The sequence below is a fragment of the Pezoporus flaviventris genome, unplaced genomic scaffold (genome assembly GCF_033815535.1).
Source record: "Pezoporus flaviventris isolate CSIRO_AGI_PZ_B2104156 unplaced genomic scaffold, CSIRO_AGI_Pfla_v1 ptg000025l, whole genome shotgun sequence".
NCBI classification, from domain to species: Eukaryota; Metazoa; Chordata; class Aves; order Psittaciformes; family Psittacidae; genus Pezoporus; species Pezoporus flaviventris.
This window is the reverse complement of record NW_026892573.1, coordinates 4,574,922-4,597,305: the sequence shown is the minus strand read 5'-3', so window position 1 is coordinate 4,597,305 and position 22,384 is coordinate 4,574,922. Positions and strand designations below refer to the sequence as shown.

The window sequence follows — 22,384 nt, the reverse complement described above, 5'->3', positions numbered from 1 at the left end:
TCCTCAGCGTCCTCGTCATCAAAACTCCTCCTCTTACTTAAAACAACAATACAGTCATGTATAGTTCCTGCAAACATTAAATCTTCGCAGCTAGAACAAGCAGCATCAAACCTTGATATGAAAATCATACCATAAAACATGCAATCTACGAAAACAGAACCAAAGAAACAGGAGGGTGCATGTTATAAATGTAATGCTCAGGATGCTGCAGTTAAGGGGTACTTTTACATTATTTGGGTGAAAAAAGAAATTTGTATTTACTCATAGAATTTTCTGCATCTCTCACTTACACAAGTGACAATTTCCTTGTTGTAAACTAAATATATTGTTCCAGCTCAGTTATCCTCAGCCATATACATCACTTGTGACTTTATCTTCCACAAAGGCTTTTTCCACTGCTGATTATTAGTTAGCAGAGCTGTCAAACTTATATGCAAGAACTTAATACTTAGGGACACAGATATAAATAGAGAAACAGTAGTAAACATTAGCAATGCAATCATTAATAGGAAGCATCAAGCAACATGGAATCACTGTGTTGGATTTTGTCTTACACGTCCATTGTGGAATTATCTATGTATAATATGCAGTTTTACAGCTATTTTTAAAGTAGGACTGTGGAACATCCTCTCATATTTTCTTTATACATTAATTTTCCATTACACGTGAAAAACATTTCCTGATAGATGCATTGAAAAACACAGATAATTTTACTGTTGTAATAAGATCTGTTCATTGTCAAGACATTATGAAATTTTCATTAAGTGAATTAGCATTGCTCAGTTCAATTAAAAGGTCAAGATTGACAGGTTATCTATTTCTCTGTAAAAAGCATAGGAAAATATGAAATAGGCCATTATTAAAAAAAATCAATACCTTGTGTTTGAATGACAGTTATAGTAGATTGCAGTATGAATTTCTTTGGGCAGGGATGGGGAGAAAAAGATGGTTTCTATTTATTATTTATAGGACTAAGGATGCTTACTCCAGTCCCAAATTAAGAAATACTGGATTGAAACAGTCTGGGAGGGTTTTTCATCACACACATTACATTTTACTGTTCTTCCAATTTTAAAATATTTTTCTTTGAAAGAAAGAGATTTTCAGGAGAAAAAATAGTGGTTAAAGGGAAATGCATACAAATGGGTCATAAAGAAAATTCTCAAATGCCATCATATAAAAAATTATATTTTTGAACAAGTTTTTTCTTTAAAGTATTGTAAAAAACCCAACACCTACCACCATGAATTTGCCTGATTCCGTTGCATTTCTAAGAAGAAGGCATTAGGCATTATAAAGGCAATTCTTGCATGACCCAAATCAGAAGTTGCTACAAACTGAATGCAATGAAAAGGAAAAATCCTATTTGAAAATGACAGAAACTTGCACTTAGCAATCTGTTGCCATTTTAAGACACTTATTTCTCTTTGTCCTCTTTCTGAGGTGTAGGGCATTTCAGCTATATGAACCCAGCTACGTAAAAAAAAAAAGTCAATTTCTCTGTATTCCTTTCAGATTTTAAGGTATGCTGCGTGACCACGGAAATTAAGTGTATTTGACTAGGGGAAAAAAATTAATCCGGTACATTTTTTGCCTTGATTAATCTAGCATGTTGAATTTGGCTCCACAAGACCTAGTGGGATAACTTGTTTTCTAAAATAACCTAGTTAATTTCAGGGTATTTTTGTTAGTAACACTGGGATATGCTTTGGAGCACTTAAACATCAGGATTAAATTATAAAGAATTCAGTTCATTAAAAAGTTAGCTATGTATGTCCTTAGTCCTGGGAGCTCAGACTTTTACAGCAGTAAGGAAAAACCCAATACTTGGAAATCACAATAATCATGAGATAGTAACACTGCATTCACAAGTCTTTCTTTAGAAAAGTCATATAACTAAACACAGTTACAACTCATGACCTCAGCAAAGAAACCCCATAAAATATTTTGAGCCCCTTTGTCAGATGCATTTTGATTTCATAGCCAACACTAGTCTAAGGCATAGAGTTGCATAAAATTTGCTCTCCTGGGCATCTAATAAATACAGCATAAATGATGCTTGCATTAATTTTTTTTTTTCTACTTACTTACACATTTTAAAAAACCTTCTACTTAGGACAATCGAAGTTAAATTCTTTGGTGGTCATTTAAAAAAAACCCAATGAACTATACATAGACAATTGATCAGTTGTCCTATACTGAGGTAATCTGAGGAGTGCCATGAGAAAGTCACGTTACAAACATTTCCCCATCTTCCCTGCCTAAAAGCAGCTTCCATGTTTTAATATACTCAGCACAGACCTCTGCAGCGACCTGAAGAGATCCATAGCCCGTCTTAACGCGTTGCATATAGCAAGGCTGAAAGTTGAAGAGTGTATCCTACAATCAGGAAAGCAAAGAAAGTTCTTCTGTGTATCATGTCCTTGATCCAACCAGGAAGATTAACTGTGCAGTCTACTGTAACATCATTGTATTAGAGTGCTGTCACACATTAAAATCTAGGGTAGCTTATGGAGAAACAAAGAAAAAAGGAAATACAATTTGAGAATACTTGACAGATACCATCTGAACATCATTAAAGGGGTGAATGTCAAGTACATAAAAAAAAACCCAAATCTTTCCATTGTTTGCATATGCTTTTCATACAACAGCATGAAAATCATGTCACTTGGCAAAGGGATTTTGTTTGTTGATTTTTTTTTTATGGAAAACCTAATGGAACATAGCCTTTTGCTTTTGTTTACCAGAATAATCAATTATGTCCACAGAACTCCCAGAGTGGTGCCTGCTGAACCTACAGCAGCAAGAATACCAAGTACTATAATGACATAAATGAAGCCTGTTTTGCTCCTTTTTATTTTTTTCTTTTTCTTTTTTCAGTAAAACAATGAGGGGAATAAGTTTTACATTTCAAGGGATGACTCCCTTCATACTCATAAGAAGAGGAGGGCAAAACTAGGATTTAGTACTTGACGTTAGCCCCTTTAAACAGGAAAAATAAGCTTTGGAAAAGACAAATGAAACCTTACTCTGCTGCCTACGTGGAAAACACCAGTAGATATTAAGATACTCTTTAGCTTGCCAGAAATGTCAAAGCTACTCAATTAAGTAAAAGTCAAGTGTTCCTTGTGCCTCAATGGCATGACGTTAAGAACATACAGAGACACCAATTCTGCTCAAGTTTTCAGGCAGGTGGTGCCATCTCATCCTAGCTCAAACATTTAAGTAGGGTTGTGTTTTTTTTGTAGATATATGCAAATGATTTTTCTAGTAGATTAACATTTTTGTGAAAAATGAACCAGGAAATTCAATTGTGAAGCTATGTTTCTTTTAAGTAAACTGTAAATAACCTTATAAACTCAGGTCTAATGCAATTTCTAAACAAAGATGGTTTTCATTTTTTAGCCTGTTTACACTCATGGATTACTGTATTGCATGTGATTCCTCTTTGCATGCATAGTGTAAAACCTTAGAGCCTGGTTTTTAAATTTTTATGATCTACCAATGTAGGAGTGCTGACGAGAAATAAATTGATGCCTTTGTAAAGAAATATATAGAGAGACGTTTTTAAAGTACTAGTTAATTAGTAATGAGTAAAAGCTTACCCCACAAAAAACAAATCAGCTGCTACATTTTAAAACTCTTCTTACGTAGGATAAATAAAATGAATTTTCCTGTAAAAAAAATTTATTAATCTTTCAACCTGCTTTTTGAACAATAGAATAAATAAAACCATTAGTGCCTTGAAGTTCAAATGTGCTACAGATGGTTAAGGTAATTGAATAACTACATTAAAACGCACCATGAGAAAATTCTTTATCATTTTCCATGCAGGAAGCCAATTGATATTTTTGTGAGGTACCGGTCTTTCAAAAATACTCATAAGTTAGTTACCTGATGCACCTTCTGTACATGGTATATTTAAAAATCTAACTGTACAGTGTTTCAATCATATATAATGCATATAATTTGCTGAATATGGCACAAATGCTAAGTCTCCACACCCACACATCCTTTGCTGTAGAACACGCTTTAGGCATAACACAACACTGAAGAACAGAAAAGTGCCTGAAACTAAAAGAGAAACCAACAAAACACTCAAGTAGTAATAAATTAAATCTCATTCAAACCAATATAAAAGTTGTTCAAGTGTTTAAAGTATCAGATGTGTCATGCAACAGAACAACGGACAATTCAGGCAGGCACACCATGCATTATAGTTAGCATTCATGGTATCGCAAGGTATCTTGTCCTTCCTTCTGCATGGCCAGTGAGTGCTGGGTACCTGCGGCACTGCTAGGCTCACATGTTGAACCTCCAAACCCTCTTGGTCTCCTGCACAGGAGGTTTTATCGAGCTATGCCTTGGAACGATAACCAGACAACCTCATGCTGTACAGTGGTATCTTGCTGCAGCAGAAAGAGAGGCGTACTGAGCTTCATGTAAGCAAAGCAATCATTTCTTGATTATATTTTCCAGTCAGTGCGGTTCACCATAAACCTATCAATTTACCAAAATGTGCTTTTCCAAACTGGCCAAGTTTGCACACCAAGAAAACGTCTTTGCAGAACATATCACCTTTTCCCTTTTTTTTTTTTTTTTGGCACAAATCCTTTTGTACTCTTGCAGCAAGCTCTTCACCATATGAGAATTCCGAGATACTAGCTTGTACAAACACCGGTGCTTATTCTTCCATAGAGTAAACTACAAAGACAGCTAAGTGCCTGCAACAGCTTTGCTTCTCCAGCAACTTTCCCTTCTCTCTCTAGGGAGAGCACCAGCATAATTACACTTCAGACAAAGGGGTGTTCTTGCCGAGCTCCTTAATTCCCTGGAGAATTCGCTTCATATGACCCACTTTCGTTATCCCCAGGTCCTACAGAAATTCAGACAGAAAAGAAAAAAAAAAGAGAAAAAGAAAAGTTTATTTACAAAAAGGAAGGAAAAAAAACCCAACACCGATTATGTTCTAGCCATGCAACAGATGTCTAGAAATGTGCTCACTGCAATCAGCATTAACCAGAAAACATTCTATGGCACTAGCAAGTGTTGCCTAACAAAAGAAATTGCTTAGAACATACAATGAATCCCTTTCTGTCTTGAAGACAGAAACTTACTTACCTGCAATAATGACAATCCAAGGCACTGCAATATCTGTCAAAACCATTTCACTTCTAAACACTTCTAAACCTTTCACAGTTTTTGGCAAAAAAGAGAACAATCTCCCCCTCCTCTCTAATATAGCAATCAAGTGTTTATTAGGATGTGATGGATTAGAGCTTCTGTCCAGCAGTGTCACTTGAACTGAGGCCCTATGTTGTGTGTTTAAATCAGCAAACACACATATCCCCAGTTTCTCAAGGGAAAGTGGATGTAAAGGCTACAGGCATGTAGGACAACTTCCCTTTAGAGAGCAATAGAAAAGGTAAGCATCTGTTTTTCATTCCAAGAAGGTTACATCTCCTAACACGGATCTTCCTGATTAGAGAACTGGCAGAAAAATTCTCAGAGACATCACGGTCACATCCCAGAGGAAAAATGTAAAAGGCACAAGCATCAATCTCCTTGTAGCCACCACTGAAGCAATCACATCAACTGAAATGTTTCCAATAGTGGTTACTGGGACCCATCTTCATATGGGTGACAATAGACAACAACTTCTTGCAGCAAACCTCTTCCAGTATTAATAACAGGTTTAGCAGCCTCCTTTTTCAATTTTGAATGTTCCAATGGTCAGAGGAGTAAAATGGGATGCCCAGCAGTGCTAATGATCTCCAACTGTGCTAATGAATTTTCAGCTAAGTTTGTTGGAAATCTTCCCTTATCTGTAAAACCCGGCTTTGAAAACCCCTTTAAAATCCTTTCATTAGTCATGTTGAGCAAGTGGCAGTCAAACACTAGCTATTTGTAGAATAAACCTTATGTACAAAAATTGTGATTAAAGAAAAAAAGCCTTGGAAAAGTGTCACTACCTGTTTTTCTGAAATAGAAATCCTTTCATTTTCATAGGAAGATTTTCCATTACAAAGACATTAAAAAGAGTGCAATTAAGCAGCTTGAAATAATTATTTGCATAGAGTGAAAAATGAAATCATATATAATATTCTGTACATACTCTGCCCAAAGACTGTATCTGCTTCTCTACAGCCACAGAAACCTCAGAAAAACTGTACTTTGTAGTATTATTTGTAAGTGTTAGCATGCAATTAATTTTTTCATTTCTCCAAAGGAAGAAAGGGATGGTAAGATGGGCATGAATTATGTTATTGTAAAGGTAGCACAGCACAAATTAAACCAGTGGATTAATTTTCAGAGAGGCAAGATGGAATTCCGGTTATGTTAAAAAAAATGCTAAACTTCATTTTCCAATGAATCCAATGAAAAAGTATTGAAACTACTGAAATAGTCTAGTTATTATGTGGAGGAAATATTACATAAGTGAAAACCAATAAGGATGCTTTCCAAGCCATGAGAAGCCACACATTAAAGGTTAAGAACTCGCAAATTCTTCAGAATGTTTTTCAGAACTAGAACTTCTGTTGGATAAGCAACATAGCGAGATGCTGCCAGACTTCGAAGATCAGAGGAAAGAATCACGTTATGAAATTCCCAGAGAACTCAGCCACTTTTACCATGTATTGTCAATAACACTTCTGCTTCAGAGGCAAAAACTCTTGGTTTTATTTCCATTCCAGTTAAAAGTTGCTGTAATGTGTATCAGAACAGCAAGTGTCAAGAGTCTTATCACAATTTTGAGGACCTTTCTGATGAATTCTGCCACTTTTCAAGAGAAAAAAAAACCAAAACAACCAACATGATAAACTGATTTTTTACGCCTGTGTAATAGTTCGGGTTTTACACATTCCTGACACTAGATGCTGTCTAGTACTCTCAGCTTACTACTGCTGCGGGAAAAGTTTGCAGAAATTCTCTCATCTCAGACTAAAAGGATCAGCTACAGCACCATAGCATGCATCATTCAAAAAGCAAGATGCCCAAAGATCTGCAGTTTTGTGCATGTTTCATCATGATTTGTGCATATTTGATTGATATATAATTAACAAAAATTCAGTTGGACTAAAATCTGAAGACAAAACTCTAGCCAGAGTCTGAGGAAGAAAATAGCCTTTCTTTTTCCCCAGCTCTGGCCTTAAAACTACAGGATGACCTCTTCTTCCCTAAGCACTTTACCATCTCTTCAGCAGGTAAGGCTCAAAAAATACTAGGAAAATAAACCCAAACCAAACCAAAAACTTTGGGCAAGAAAAAGCTGATGAAAATTCCTGCAACAGCTCTCAGGAGTTCTTCATCTGCACTGTATTACGGTGATTAGCCTGCTATTACGGTGATTATGTCTGCTTAGCCAAGAACCCATTTATTCCAGCTTTGCCCCACAGATTTTGGCTGAACATACCATCAATGTAATACTACCAAACAATTTATATTAACACTGCTCAGTATTAACATCTTCCAGATGACAAACCTACCCTACTTGCATTCCCAGTGTCAAAAGCCATGCAGCATGTCTGAAGTCGAACAAATCTTAGAAAGCATTTTCCACACAAGAACTTCTTCAGAACATGCTACTGCAAAACACCAAGATGAAATGCTGCAGTCCTGGGCACAGACTTCAGCTCAGCTGGCACTGCTTATCAGGCTGACATGAGGTATGGAAACCCTTTCACCAAAGAAACCTAACACCGCTATGGAGCTCTAAGGAGACATCATCCTCATCCTAACAAATGTCTTGCAGTTCTTAGTTACTACTAAGTAATCAGAACAGCTTGTATAGGAACATGGTTATGAATACTAACAAAGCTGCATTTATTTCAGAAAAAAGCAGCGTCTAGCTTTAAATGAGTTTGCTTGTAAGAAGCAAAGTCACAACAAGTTTGCTTTCTACAGTTTCTACAGCAGAGTTTGCAAGTCACTGCCCAGTCTTTCCTCAAGCAAAAGAAAATCACATGGGTGTAAAAGTTCCTAAAAATATTCCTCATTCCCCTAAACAAAATCAGGTATAGGAGGCTGAAGAAAGGGTGCTACTGCAGGACTGGTTGGAGAGAGGTATTTAGTTCCTCTTGGAGGTGTTCTCCATTTGCCAGTTGCAACACAGAGCTGAGAGCAGAATCGCAAGCTACACAGAAATACATAGGTGTCCAATTCCTCAGTCAACATATTGATCTATTTCAGTGACGTGTGCAAAGGAAGAGAGTTTCATCAAATCCTTTTCTGTACTGCTTTTTATCTCTACTTTTGACCACAGAAAGGTGGACCCAGAGGATTCAATTAAATCAGGTAATGACTATTCCTGTTGTAGACATGATAGATAATAGAGATAAATCTATTGCACATGACTTGAGATCTTGTGCATTAATGATGAGCCCATTTAGCTTGGCAGGAAGGACAAGCCCTGCACTGGAGGAGAGGCTGCAGACAGTGCTTACAATAGCACTGACGACTCATCTACACACCTTGATTGCCAAAGGGAGGAAAAAGGTACCACATTACGCATCTTGACACCAGTTCAGGTCACTGGCCAGAAAACCACAGGCTCCCTGAGTCATCTCTGATTGGCTCCCTGCAGAGATCATGCCCTGTATGTAATGAACCAGACAAGAGCTAAACTCTGCTATTTCAATTCAGCATTGCTACACAGAGCACAAGCCACGCTTGGCCAAAAGCCTGGCCTACCTTACAAACAGCACTGCTTTGGAAGCTCTCAGCATCTGCTAACAAGCAGATGGGGCGATTCTAGAACAAGACTTCTTCTAGCACAGGATATACGCTTGCCAACTTGCATAGAACAACTCCTCACCCAGATATCCTGAGCAACTTTAAACATACGTGTGTCAGGCAGCAATACATAAAGGGGACAGTGAAAGTCTGCCTCTCTGTAGGGTCTAAGACAGGCTTTTAGACATTTCAGGGCATAGGACTTCGTGATGGGGGTTTACTTATGCTGAATCAGCACGAGTCTTAGCAACAGGGTGTCAGGTTGATTATTACCCTGCTGCAGATATTTACTTGGCTGAAGTGCCAGTCTTCTGGGCATGCAGTCAAATTGGAACCTATCAGAAATGAGGCATAGCGAGAAGCCATGCGTAGTTTAACGCTGATCTCACCCACTGTCACATATTCAAACAAATCAGACATCTTGATTATTTGTAAGATTTCTTAACATTTTAGCAAACCTATGCATTGTGTAATGCTGAGTTTCCCAGTTAAGTTTTACATTTGTTCAGTGCTCATTCAGAACAGGGACTTGCAACATCCATCACTGGAGCATTGTGATGATTGATAATTTTCTGTTACTAAATTTCTTCAGGGAGATACTGCCCTGAAACTGTCCCTCCATGTCAGGAACTACCCTGAACAAAGGAATTTAACTTCCAGGGAAAGAAATTTAGGAAATCTAATACCAAAATAACACACAACAGCCAAACATCTCAGGTATCTTCAGCAGCTGCCTTCTACTGCAACAGTCACACAATGCAAGCACGTTGAGATTTCATAAGATATAAGAAACTTTAAAAAAAATCGCCCATTTGAATGAAGTATTGCCACTATCTGGAGACTACTGCACTGTGGCTAGAGCAATGACTTGCACTCTAAATGTAAATGTTTGCAATTCATACAATAACCTATTTCTTCTCTTATGTGCTAAAAGCAGTTGCAAAACATATTATGAAGAGCTCATTATAAAGAACTCATTACTACTGAGTTCCTGGAAAAAGTAATGTAATGAATCCCCAAAGATACAGCCGCTATTATATATAATGGATGCACTTAAGACATTCTTGAAAAAGACTAGCAAGCTCAAATAACAGCCTCAGAATGCTAGGTAACATTTCTCCCTGCAAAACTTACCAGTTTGACCTCTGAGAAAGAAAGAAATTTTTGCAATTTTAGAGTCAAAAGAAAGTGTTCTTTTTTAAATCTCTACAGCTAAAATCAGCACAGAGGTTGGTCATGGACGAGAAAACCTGTTGCAAAAGTCTGTTATGACACATGAACGCCAAGTCCAATGCTGCAATTTATTAAGCTGTTTATCTCTCACACCCACTATATCCAATATATATACAATAAATCACCTAAAGCAGGTCAGCTGCTCGTAGCTGCTGACCTTGCAGTAGATAGATTAAAAATTATTATCACCACTTTCAACTGATCCATGCTGTTTAATGGAAACAGTGAACTGAAGATAACATTATATTACACTCATGTCAGTAACATATCAAACGTGCTTTTTCTATACCTTCTGACATAAACCATAATGCCATCATTCTACATAAAGTGCAAAAAAAAAGGAAAATTCAGATAACACAGATATGCGTGGCTGCAAGTACAAGTCAGCACTTAAGAAACTCAGGCCAAAGGACAGCGCGTATTAGTTTATTGCATATTTGCACAGTGTAAGCCAAGCTACAAGCACATAACAAGTGCGGGGAAAGAAGAAAAGTTGGTTGTTGTTTTGTCAAAGAAAATGGTCAATAGCAGAAAAGTAGCACAAAGGAAATACCTTAAGATCTCGCCTTTCCAGGTGTAAAAGCTCAGAGCCTCGGATGTCATGGCTGATGAAGATTTCTTTGTACTCTCCCAAACTGAGCAGATCCAGCCAAGCAGCAACTTCATCTGTGCCCCATTTTTGAACTACCAAAGTTAAGAGCAAAACCCCCTTAATTTCTACATGCTCAAATGCATCACAAGCAAAGGTTAGGCCAAAGAGAGTGGAAAACAGAGTAGAATTGCCGTGCTAGCAAAGGGAAAGGTTAGAGGTGTCATTTCCACAAAAACTGACAATTTCCTTTTTACATGCAGGTTACAGATTAGCAGTTAACATGAGAAAGTATCTAAACAAAGTTGGGGTTCTTTGCTTTGCAGCCATGCTCTCAGCTTTACTCCAGTTTCTTCAGTAAAGCCTTTAAAACCAGATGCCCCAACAAATTCATATTAAACCATCTTAGGATCAGTGACGCAGTCTAACGCTGTTCTGCTTTATACCATTAATTTATTAGTAGTCATCCAGTGAGAGAAGAAGCCTCCAAAACTAATTAACATGTAAAATCAAAATATCAACCATACTTCAAATATAGCAATGGCAGCAAGCAAGTCCAGCTTTAATGAACAGATTCCAGTATTCTTAATTAATGCAACAAGTATTCTTTAATCTACTCTGTTACACAGGCCATTAAGAAGCTCTCTGTAAAACATTGTTCTCTAAGGTTAGTTGCCCACATTAGTCCTAATAATACCACAATTATTAAAAAAAAATCAGTTATGCTGCTTATTGCTATAATTTTGCAACTTTGTTCAATGCTGATCAGTTTCACAGTGAAATGAAAACCAACATCTAATCTGATATTTAAAGTCTGATTGATAACTGCAAGATTTTGCAGGTTATGACCAACTGTCCATTACAAAGACAAAGATGTAGGAACAGTTTTAGGAACATCTGATCACTAATTAACTCCTGGACATAATCTTAAGGAAATAAGTTCATGGATAAAAGTCGGAAGAGAGGAGAGTGGAGTTTGTTCAACTTCTTCTAATTAAAAACTCAGTATTGACTATCATGGACTTTTGTTTGATTTGTTTCACTTGCTGAATTTAAAATCCATCTGAAATTTAAGAATAACTGGTTAATTAAACCAGCATGATAAAAGCTATCGCACACCTTCTGAAACTAACCTGAAAAACCTGAATTGGAGCTTACCTATGGCATGTATTGCTATGGGTTAACCAAATGTAACCAACCAGCAAAGACACAGGTCCTGTTGCATGATAAAACTACCTAAATATTTTCACAGTAGTTCTATGGTTCACTTGGAATACTGGGGTCCTACTGAGTGCTTTCTAAATGCATTGAAAGAAATATTCACCCTAATGAAGATGCCAGCTAGCTCCACGGCTTTTCACATTGACTCTTCTCTTAGGTAGGATGCCTCATGTCCCTTCTTACATTAAAAAAAAAAAAAAAAATCATAAAATCACATTTTCCCCAAATACGATATTTTTTTCTTGTCATTTCAAAACACATACCAGGCTGAGGGCTGGTCTTATGCTTCTGAATTTTTTCTTTTTTAAACTTAGGCACTATGCGAAACACTGTACTTCTGTTGTTTCTTTTAGCATAATCCAGAGGGGGATCCTGCATGCAAGAAGAGACAGTTACCTTTAATTAACAGAAAACAACAGTTAAAATGCATGTTAGAGAGGGTAATTCATAGTTAATCTCAAAAACTAAGACAAAATTTAACTGCTGTAAGGAATAATGTCAGGATTTAACTCTATACATATTTCATTTAATAACCATTCAAATCCTTTTCTCTCAGGAGAGAGAACAAAACACGCAAATAGCCCTAAGCTTAGAAGTTTGTTCACAGCAGACAGAAATGATCCAGCATCACTACTGAAATTGCCTCTTCAGATCATGAGGATTCTAATGTACTCTACCCTACTGAAAGAAAATTAAGTTCACTTAGAAACAGGAAGTATAAATCAAACTCACCTCATCATCATTTGGTTGGAAAACATAATAAAGCCAAGGAATCTCAGCAAGTTTTCTCAACTCTATTTCCACACTGTGCAAAGCATCAGATAAGAGTTCTTCATGGGGAGCTTCTAACTGCTGTTTATAAACAGGCCAAAAAATATTAGTTTTAGTTTTATTAGGATACAATATTTAAATCTAGACATATTATTACCATACACAAACAGATGACTACTTCATGGTGAGTGTAAACACATGATGAAAACAAACAATCTTCCAAAATCACATTTTCCTTCAAAGATGCATCCGACACCACATTTAGTATGGTCCCAACCACGAAGTGGTCGCTGACACAGCTGAGACCTTTGGTGCCCATCACCTGGACATAGCTGTTAATCACCAACATCACTCCTGAGTCTACATAGAGAAAAAGTTATCTGATAACACAAATATTAGAATACACTAGAAATGGAAACTACCAGCACAAGGGAGGCAAAACCTGACCAGAAGAGCAAGAGCCTGGACAATCTCTGCATAAAAAGTGGTGTGAAAAATTTGAATAGGTGATAGTAAGCCTGAGTTACTATTTGCAAATATCTTCATATGGTAGATCACCTCATGGTCAAGTAAGAGGAAATGGATTTTACTAAAGATGCTCCATTCCCAAAGGTCTTCCAGTGGTGACAGATTACTTGAACTACCCCTTCTGACTATGTGCAACATGGAGCTATAGCCACTGCTGTTGGCTGAGGGTGGGAAGAATAGTGACCGGACTTGGAAGGGGGGCACTACTGCAGCCCCAGACAAGTGTCAAAAAGCCAAACATATCAGAGAATGCCAAAAAAGGAAGAGAAAGTGGTAGCAGCTAAGTAAATTAGTTGGAATTACTAATAAAGCAATCTGAACATCTGTTTCTTTGAAGTAAACGTAGTCCCACAGCAGTGCAGCATATCCTTTTGAAAGGATCTAATTAAGTTATATCCTAGTGAATGCATCTTTAAAAGGGAGTTGTAGGAGAATCTTTGATCTCTAGTGCTGGAAAAAAGATTTTGACGTCGTTGGTGTTTGGTGATAAATTATAAGCCCTATTAATTTAACCCTACCTAACAATAACTTCTTTGCTTCAATAGTTTGCATAGTTCGCACATTTCAAAGAGGAGACCATCCTTACTAAGATATTGCTGTTTAATGTACTAATATTAGAAATATATGCTCCCCCCTGCTATCATGCCATTTTCTCTTCCAAAGCTCACAGAATTCAGTGCCCATAAGCAGACGCTGATCTTTCTTTTCCCTCGTTTTTTTTTCAATGTGAGTAGTTCCACACATACTTGAAAATTTTCAACGTTTGTTGTGTTTTCATTTTGAAGAAATTATCAGCTATTGTACATAAACAAATGAAACAAGAGTTCTGTCTTTCTCAACGAGCACTTATCTAATTGCTTGATTCTTAAAGGAACACATTTTGCTTGAAGACAAAACGAATCTCATAAGGTTAACCGGGGTGCCCTGTTACTGTGGCTGTGAAATACTATTCTGAACAACTGTGTTGTCAAATGACAACGGACATCTCTGGAAGATTATCTCTGGAACTTCTAAACAGCCTTTTTAGTAAAAGATGGGTTTGATGTAGGCTCATGAAGACATCTACGCAGACCATAATGAGAAGTAGAATTACAACATGTAAAAATCAGAAATAGACAAATGAATCAAATTAAGCTTTGAAGCCTGAACAAGGCAGCAGTTTGACAACACAATGAGATCAAAACTGGCTATAGAAAAGGTAATGTTTCAATGGGAAGGTTTCCATAATAACATTATTTTCAGACTGCCTTGATAAATTACTATAGCCTTAGTATTAAATTTTTTCTTCTAACTACGCTTTTTAAATGAATTTTGACTCCCCATTCAATCTGAAATATGAGGAATTAGTAATAATAATTTGAAAAAAATAGCAGATATTCTCCCTTTTCTTGGACAAAAACATAACCTTGTCTTCTAAAACATCATAAAATAGACCACATGAACCTAATCTTCTGAATATTTCTAGATTTTAGATGACTATTAGCCTATAGACCATATTACCTTTGGTAATTGTAGAACAGACTCGTGCCATTTATCACTGGTGCAAAAAGGTATGTGAACCTGCACTAGTTAAGTTTCATACTCTAACCCAGGCAAGTGAAAACATTTCTGTTGTTATCCATCTTTAATTATAGCATTTAAATAAATAGTATGTTAGTAATCTGCTTTTGAATCCAAAGAAAATGTAACTGCTCTTACTGAGTATCATCTTAATGTAAAACTGGACCAGCATAGAAAACCTGACATTCTTCTTCTCTTCGCAGTGTCTCATATAGAAAGTTTCTAATTATACATCCAGGTACAACAATGTTTGAGCAGTCTATATCATTTTAGGCACAGAAACTCTAGCCAAAGAAGATGCAAAGTCTGCAAGTACCATTAGAGGTCTACTGAACACTTAGCAGTTAAAGGTTATAAAATAATTCCTGCAAGGTATTAGAACAAGGGCAAGATTTACTTGCCCAGATTAGATCTGTAGAAGTTGAATGTTTGAGTCTGAACAGCTCTCACCCCAAGTCCTCTTTAAACTCTGAAGACAGTCACATAATAGAACTCCAGAAGTTCTCTTAAATTCTACATCTCCAGGAAATGATTAATTTTTGTAAGATAGGCCTCCAAAACACTTGAGTGTCAATCAACCTCAACAGGGATATTTATTTTTCTCCACTGATTATTAATAAGAAGAGCTCAGTAATGACCTTTTAGATATCTGAAGTCACGTAAAATGGATGCCAACCTAGGACAAGAATTCATAACTCACTCTCATCCACACCATAAATGCAGTGTAATATCCTCCAGTCGGTCTTACAGAGCTTCCTGTAGGATGTCACAAATCCTGAGCCGATTAAAAAAATTAGCAAAGAACAAATCACAGATAATCTGAGTGAGGGAATAAAACATGTATTTTGTCACCTTACCAAAGGAACTCTTCCTACTAGCAGAGACTCAGTTTCATTATGTAGAGCCTTCACATTGACAGCTATCTCCATGGCAGTGTTTCTGGTAAGGCTCTAGGGAATAAGAACCGTAAGTTATTTAAAGTGAACCAAGTCAGACTGAAAATAAGTACTTTGGTGTTACAGCACAGATTTAGGGTGTCTTCTCCTAGAAGAAATACATCAATTTAGCTCTACATTGACAAGTTCTTCAGCCCTGAGAACAGAAAACAAAAACGTAGTATCTATTTCCTGTCTTTCCCCTGAGTTCATTTAATTTTTTATACAATCCTGAAGATCATCAAATGACCAGCCACCTGTAAGATGATTCCACAGTCTAACACCAGGAGAGGACTCTCCTCTTTATTACTCTTGCTGTAAAAAAAGCAGTTTCCCTAACTCCCATTCCTGGCATTATTAATAAATTTCAGAATCACTGAGCATAACCTCTACCAAATTCATCAGCTATGGGGTGTTTCCCTGTGCATGGGAAGGGCTGAAGCACCCTGCTGATAAAAGAGGGCAGCACCTTCAGAATCAAAAATAACTCCCTTTTCTTTCACCTTAGAAAAAGTGCAAAAAGAGGGAGGAGATACAGCATCCATTCATCTGTTAAGTAATTTCATTTACATTTTAGCATGCGTATGCATATTTAGAAGTCTTGCGTAACAAAAACTTCAAGAATTATCATCCAGCTTGTTTTAATATGGGGACAGGGAGTACAGTACAGCTCCCATGTCACAAACTTAAGCACACAGATATTATAGCTTATTTACTTATAAATAAATCTCTGTTCTCCCTTTACCTCAGGAAACCTTGGGTTGGCTTTATTTAATGCATGTGAACATGCATTAACAGCATGAGCAAGCTCCTGCTCCAAGAGGCCATGTATTTTTGCCGCTTCACAGATCCTACAAAAACACAAAAAGGATAAAAATATTTCTTACTCCTTTTAAAGAATAATTCTGAAGAGTACACAACTTTATCAGATGAGAAAATATACAAAGATAGGTTTCACAAAACACTTAAAAATACAGTCTTTTACAACAAAAGTTGAAATACAAGTATCTCTTCAAGCAATGCAGCACCTCATATAAATAACATCCATAACACAGATTATTTATTCTGCTAGGAAATACTGTGACAAATTTATGTCTTAGAACATAAAAGCCATGCAAAAATTGTACAAAAAAATGTTCAGGCTGTTAATCCAAATAAACTCTATAGGAAAACCCTAACACATTAAAATAACTTTCTTGAAGTTATCTGAAAAACCATTACATCTATTTCACAAGGCATATCCTTCAGATGTGACATTAAAATTGGCTACAATCATTTGAGATTATGGGAGGACCAGTCGTAATGACAACCTCAGGCCACCTCTAGAACAGTAAAGTTTTTAAGCTGTCTTGGCTAAACTTCACTTTGGGTGATTTATAACCTAAATTATTCTTCTATGTCTACTTAAGTCATCAGTACAGTACAAAAAGAACATGTAGTTCTTCAATTCCATTCTTACATTGCCTGCGCAACTCAACACATACTCCCAAGAATTTCTTTTGATGCTTAAGATAATTTGTTAGCATGATGAACTGAACAGCAGGTTTGTAAAATGTTCTGATTTAAAAACAAAAATGCTTTTCTTAAAATAAACTTTTTTTTTTGTGTGTGAAAACTGAAGTGTCTTTATTAATATACTTACATCTCAGGGAGAAAGCAGTTCTTTAGAATAAGCAAGTCTGTGGGATCAGTTTTATATCATCAGCTCACCACCATCTCAACCCATACAAATTACTGAGGTGTGCATCATCACAGAGATGAGGGTTTTGAGCAGTAAGAATGAAATAGAAAGTTGCATTAAGAATGACTGAGTGGATGAATACAAAAAAGTATGACGATTTTGTGGCAATTTGGGCTCCTTGAATGTTGGTGTGTTAACTATTTACTCATACAATATGTAAGAAAGCTTTCAGGTTCGTTGAAAAGTGCTCAATTTTTTGAAATTGTGAGTAAGAAGGCTTTCAGGAGAAAAAAGGTCAGAAATTCAGGTCAGGTGGATACATCTACATTGTTGACTTCTAAAGCAGACTTCCATGTTTGTTTTCAATACATTCTTGCTTTTGCATAAAATGTGAAGTTTCAATCAAAAGCCTCTCTGCAAAGAAGCTTTCCAGTTTTGTTTCCACTGCTCCTTCAGAAAGTCATTTTTCGCAAGGAAAAAAATTCATAAACACAGAAAAAGAGAATAACAGAATTAGATAAGAAAGTTGAGCCTTAGAAATAAAATAAAACTGAAAAATAAGCTGAAACGATTGAGTGGCAAATAAACGTAAGTCAAAACCAGGGAAAACATCCACTTTTTAAGTCTATGCATGCATTTACTTTCAGTCTTGGTGTCCAGGTTGCCAATCTAAACTTACTAATTTTACTGTACCTTGTAATCAGTTCTTCTGCAGCTTGTGAGCACAGCTGGATGTGTGTAACTTCTTCTTCTGTAGCCAACTCAACAGCCTGCTGAGGGTACAAGGGAGATCGAATGACGGGTTTACAGGAATCATACTTCTGTTTATCTTCCCAAGACTTCAGGGTGTTTTCAAAGGCCTAATCAAAACGAATTACACCTTCAGTTCATAGCACTTAGAGTATTCTTACTTACTAAAACAATTATATTTGATATAAAATTTTAGTTTAAATTAACAAGCTTTTAAATTATTTTAATTTTATATAAATAATACAATCTGTATAAATAATAAAATTACATTTCATTTTTTAAAACTTATTCTAGAGAATGAGTCACTTCTAATAGCTCTTTCCCTCTCTCTTCCTCCTCCCCATTATCCTCAAAATGTGTCTTCCAAAAGAATAAGCACATTTTGTGCAAACAGCAAAATCAAATCTGAAATTAATAGAAGATTCAAACCTAAAAAATGGTGGGAAAAAGTAATGAATTTCCTAAAATAGAGTTCAAATGCCATTAACTCCACCTTAAATTCAGCATTTAGTTAGTGGACAGAGAACTGAAAGGCAGTTACGCCTTTCACACAGTAATCCTAGACAAGCATGAATTCTCTAGCGAATTTGTGACTAGGCTCTGCTTGAATTTATACAACTGTGCTAAAACTTCCAGTATGCAATTGTGTGTAGCACACATAAGGAAAAGGAAAAGGGAAGGGGAAAGGGAAAAAGGGAAAAGGGAAAGAACAGACTGAGAAGGAGAGGAACAGGAGGTATAGCAAAAATTTTTACTATTCTTACTATGTATTAATAAGAATACAGGACTAGTACTAATAAAACTCATAAAAGCCAGTAAAGCTTTGTCACTTATACAAAACAACCATTCTCTATCTGGTTTAATATAGAAGCACAGAATGGTTTGGGTTGGAAGGGACTTTAAAGATCATCTAGCTCCACCCCACCCCCCCCAAATACGGAAATTATATAATTGCAAGAATTCTGTGAGTTATACAAATTGTTATAAACCATTTTTGTAAGCACTGTTTTGTTCATGCTACAACTGAATGGGATTATTACAGAAACCAGTGTTAGTAATAGCATCTCACAACACACTTTCTGCAACATACTCTGTCTCGTGTTAGCATCTGAGCTCTGTTCTTATGTATGATCTTAATAACTCCTGGGGGCTGGATCCATGCCTCTCCATCAACTTGCACTGGAACCCCTTCATCACCAAGTATGGTGATCTTTACTGACCGACACTGGAAAAGAACAAACACATTATTTTACAGAGCAATAAATACTAAAGAAACTGAGAGGCCACCTGAAATAATTACTAGGAGCTTTGGCTTCCCTCTAGGTTTGTCTCAAGGATGAAGCACTTTTATACTTCATTCATCACTGAAGACAATTTGTTACCCATTAAAATTAAAACAATGTCAGCACTTTATTAATGTATAGGGTGGTGGCCATACTTGCCAGCATCCCAAACTGCTACCAATCATGTGTCGTGCTTTCAAACGAGAAACAAACCTGAGCTATTCTGTGGTGCTGCAGTTTGATGACTCTTGAAACTGCCATCTGCATGCTGCCAAACACTGCAACAACTTCCAAGATCTTGTCATCGAACGATGGAGCCCCAAATATCTGAAAGGAAAATATTCCATTTTGATTATAAATGTAGTGCATGTTCAATGAAACACAGATTCATTTACAGATTAGTTTTCAGCATTTAAATGCTCTACCTTATTTACTGTAGAATAACTACACTGTCTCTCAAGTCATAGAAGAGAGACACTATAGACAGGAGGCAAATACTATTTTCAAACAGCAATGCTAATAGCATTTCAAATTCTTAACGATGAGGCATATCTTTATATAGGAAGGATGGCATGTTCCAGCATGCAGATTAAGAAATGTTTTTCAAGAGAAGATGAAAGCCCAGTTCAAATCTCTGCTCGGTTAATGCACTTAACATCTCAGAGATTCTTGAAGTTAAGAGGAGTAATGGTGTCTTTTTTCTCAGAAGTGCTTATCTTCTTATGTTCTGAATTCTCTGAAAACCAACATCTGCGTCCAGACTTGGCTTTGTTAAACACAGCTTTCATGCTGAAGAGGATCTTTTTTCCACTGTATACAATTATCCACTGTAAATATGAAAACTGCTTCTGTATGGAACAAACATCCTGAATCCAACCAAGACACTGAATTTCCATGAGTTTATGCAAAGTGCAGGACGTCCCATGTGTGCCATTGCCACATGGTGTCCTACAAGCAAATTCAGCCATGCCGCAGAACAAGTCTTGGGCTGGACTTCGACTGGGTATGGCAGGAGATGCCATACTAAGGTTACTTGAAGCTTGACATTTCATCCTGGTATGCAATAGGGAACAATGAGGTAGAAACCGTCCAGGAATTTAATGGTTAGAGAGATCACTTCTTTGAATGGTACACAGACTACCTCAGTTGGCATCTTGGGCAGAAAAAGATGCATCAGAGACACCTGAGACCAGACTGGAGAAAACCTCTGAAACGAGCCAAAAAGCCACAACTAGTTGGGTCCTGTCCCTGACAGAAGGTTTCCAGGAGATAAAGAACAACCCAAACTATTCTATTATTTGATTCTATAAGAGGGTTCCAGGACTATGTAATCCACATAGTGTCAGCAGCAATGGCTCAGGGAAGAAAAGGATGGGAAAGAGGGCAAGGACTTTGGTCCCTGATGCCCACTGTTCCAGTGGGAGCCTTCACCCCATGGCAGTGAGTGGTGGCTTCAGCCAGGAGGCTGAGGAAGGCTTCCAGGGAAAGGGCTGCACAGCACAGCTGCCATGGTTTAGTGCCACATCCAGGTGACAATGCCCTTCAGAGTATCCCAGGATTCCACACACAGGTCTTGAGCAGGCAAGTGTCAAATGCAATTTTACTGGGCATAGAATGTTTTGAAGCACAAGGTTTCTCCACCTGAATTTTTCCAATCTCCATGGAAATTTTTCTATTTTTCACATGGGGATGTGAATGTCTTGAAAAGAGTTAAGATGGCGATTCTGTAATTCAAAGGAAAAAATATGGAGAGTCCTTGATCTAGCTTTAACAAGTATAACTGACATCTACAGGGCCAGTTCTTCATGGGTTAGGAAAAAGTAGTTGTAAAGTTTCATTTATTTTGTGCTTCCATTTTATCAAAAGGATGGATAAACCACAACTCAATCTGCTGTGTTTCTCCACCAGTGAAACATATCTGTACTGAAACCAAACCACTTTAATTTTTTTTTTTTTTTAAAGGCAACCAAATCTCTATGGATAAATGTTCAAGAAACAATCCCCTCCTCTCTGGCTGCAGGTCATGCTTTAAGCCATCTTCTGGACAGCAAAAAAGCATCCCTAAACAAGCCTCGCTCAAGTCAGTCAGTGTGCAGCTGCCTTGCTTGGCTCACCAATAGTTCTTCAGGAATCTCTCCTTTGCCTCTCCCTATCTTTCCTTTGTCCAGATAAGCAGAACCATCAGCACTGTAGACCACCACCACCACCAGTCACTCAAGACTACACTGAAGCAGTGCATTACGCTCCTAACTCTCCAAAACATGTCACTTTGCTGGCACATCTGATTGATTACTGAAGACTGAATACCAGTAAAACTGGCCCAAGACACACACACATTTGCTATATACCAGTATGACAGCTAGGGCAGACCTTCATTTCAGTGAGGCAGTCCAGAAATTAAAATTAACTCCTGAGCAGGAGCTGAGCAGACATTAGAGATGCCTTCAAGTTATGAATGTGAACACGGAGTATATAAAAACTTTAGATATCCACAGCAAAATGCAAACACAACTGCCATCCTCTGACATATACCAAAAACAAAAACATTGAAACGTGTTTAAATATATTTTGTGACTATTATATGTATGTTTATGTATACTTATATATATAAAAAAACCAAAGGATAATAACTCACAAGAAACCAAAGCATTTTGGCAAAAACTTACTGGATTGTTTACATTAAAATCACTAGCTAATTTGCAACTACAGTTTTAGGTGATTCAGACCTCACAAACACTAAATCAGGACATGCAAAATTAGGATAATCTGCTGGTAGTTACAGTTGTTACACTGTGTGTGAAGTGGATGGCAGCAGTAAGATGGCTTCAAGTTGTAAGACATTTAGGTATCCATGTAGTATAACATTTCTTAGGAGATGTGAGAAAGAAGGGAAAAAATATTAATCTTAAAATATTTTAGAATCTTATTGAAAATAGTATTTTAAAACCACTACATTATTAGTCCCTAAGTGCATCAGTCCTCATTCTCTGAATCACCATGCCTTAGTCCAATACTATATGAAGAACAGGAGGAAAATTCAGGTATAAACTGGTAGTGATTATCCTTGTCCATCTTGCTTATTGTTACAATATAGCTAACA

General features: G+C 36.9%; 1 protein-coding gene across 4 annotated transcripts in view; it reads right to left on the bottom strand.

Annotated features, from left to right (window-relative positions):
• Window positions 1-681: 681 nt before the first annotated feature.
• DGKH (diacylglycerol kinase eta) overlaps window positions 682-22,384 on the bottom strand; it is a 163,968-nt gene continuing 142,265 nt past the window's right edge. For 2 of the 4 annotated variants that reach the window (XM_061457285.1, XM_061457287.1), the window contains 9 exons: window positions 19,498-19,611; window positions 19,092-19,226; window positions 17,945-18,111; window positions 16,316-16,421; window positions 15,493-15,585; window positions 12,509-12,628; window positions 12,040-12,148; window positions 10,520-10,650; window positions 682-4,876 (listed from right to left, as the gene is read on the bottom strand). In XM_061457285.1, coding sequence (XP_061313269.1) covers window positions 4,787-4,876; window positions 10,520-10,650; window positions 12,040-12,148; window positions 12,509-12,628; window positions 15,493-15,585; window positions 16,316-16,421; window positions 17,945-18,111; window positions 19,092-19,226; window positions 19,498-19,611 — 1,065 coding nt within the window. In that variant the 3' untranslated portion in view covers window positions 682-4,786. The remainder of the gene's footprint in view (window positions 4,877-10,519; window positions 10,651-12,039; window positions 12,149-12,508; window positions 12,629-15,492; window positions 15,586-16,315; window positions 16,422-17,944; window positions 18,112-19,091; window positions 19,227-19,497; window positions 19,612-22,384) is intronic. The other 2 variants (XM_061457286.1, XM_061457288.1) reach the window with 1 other exon arrangement.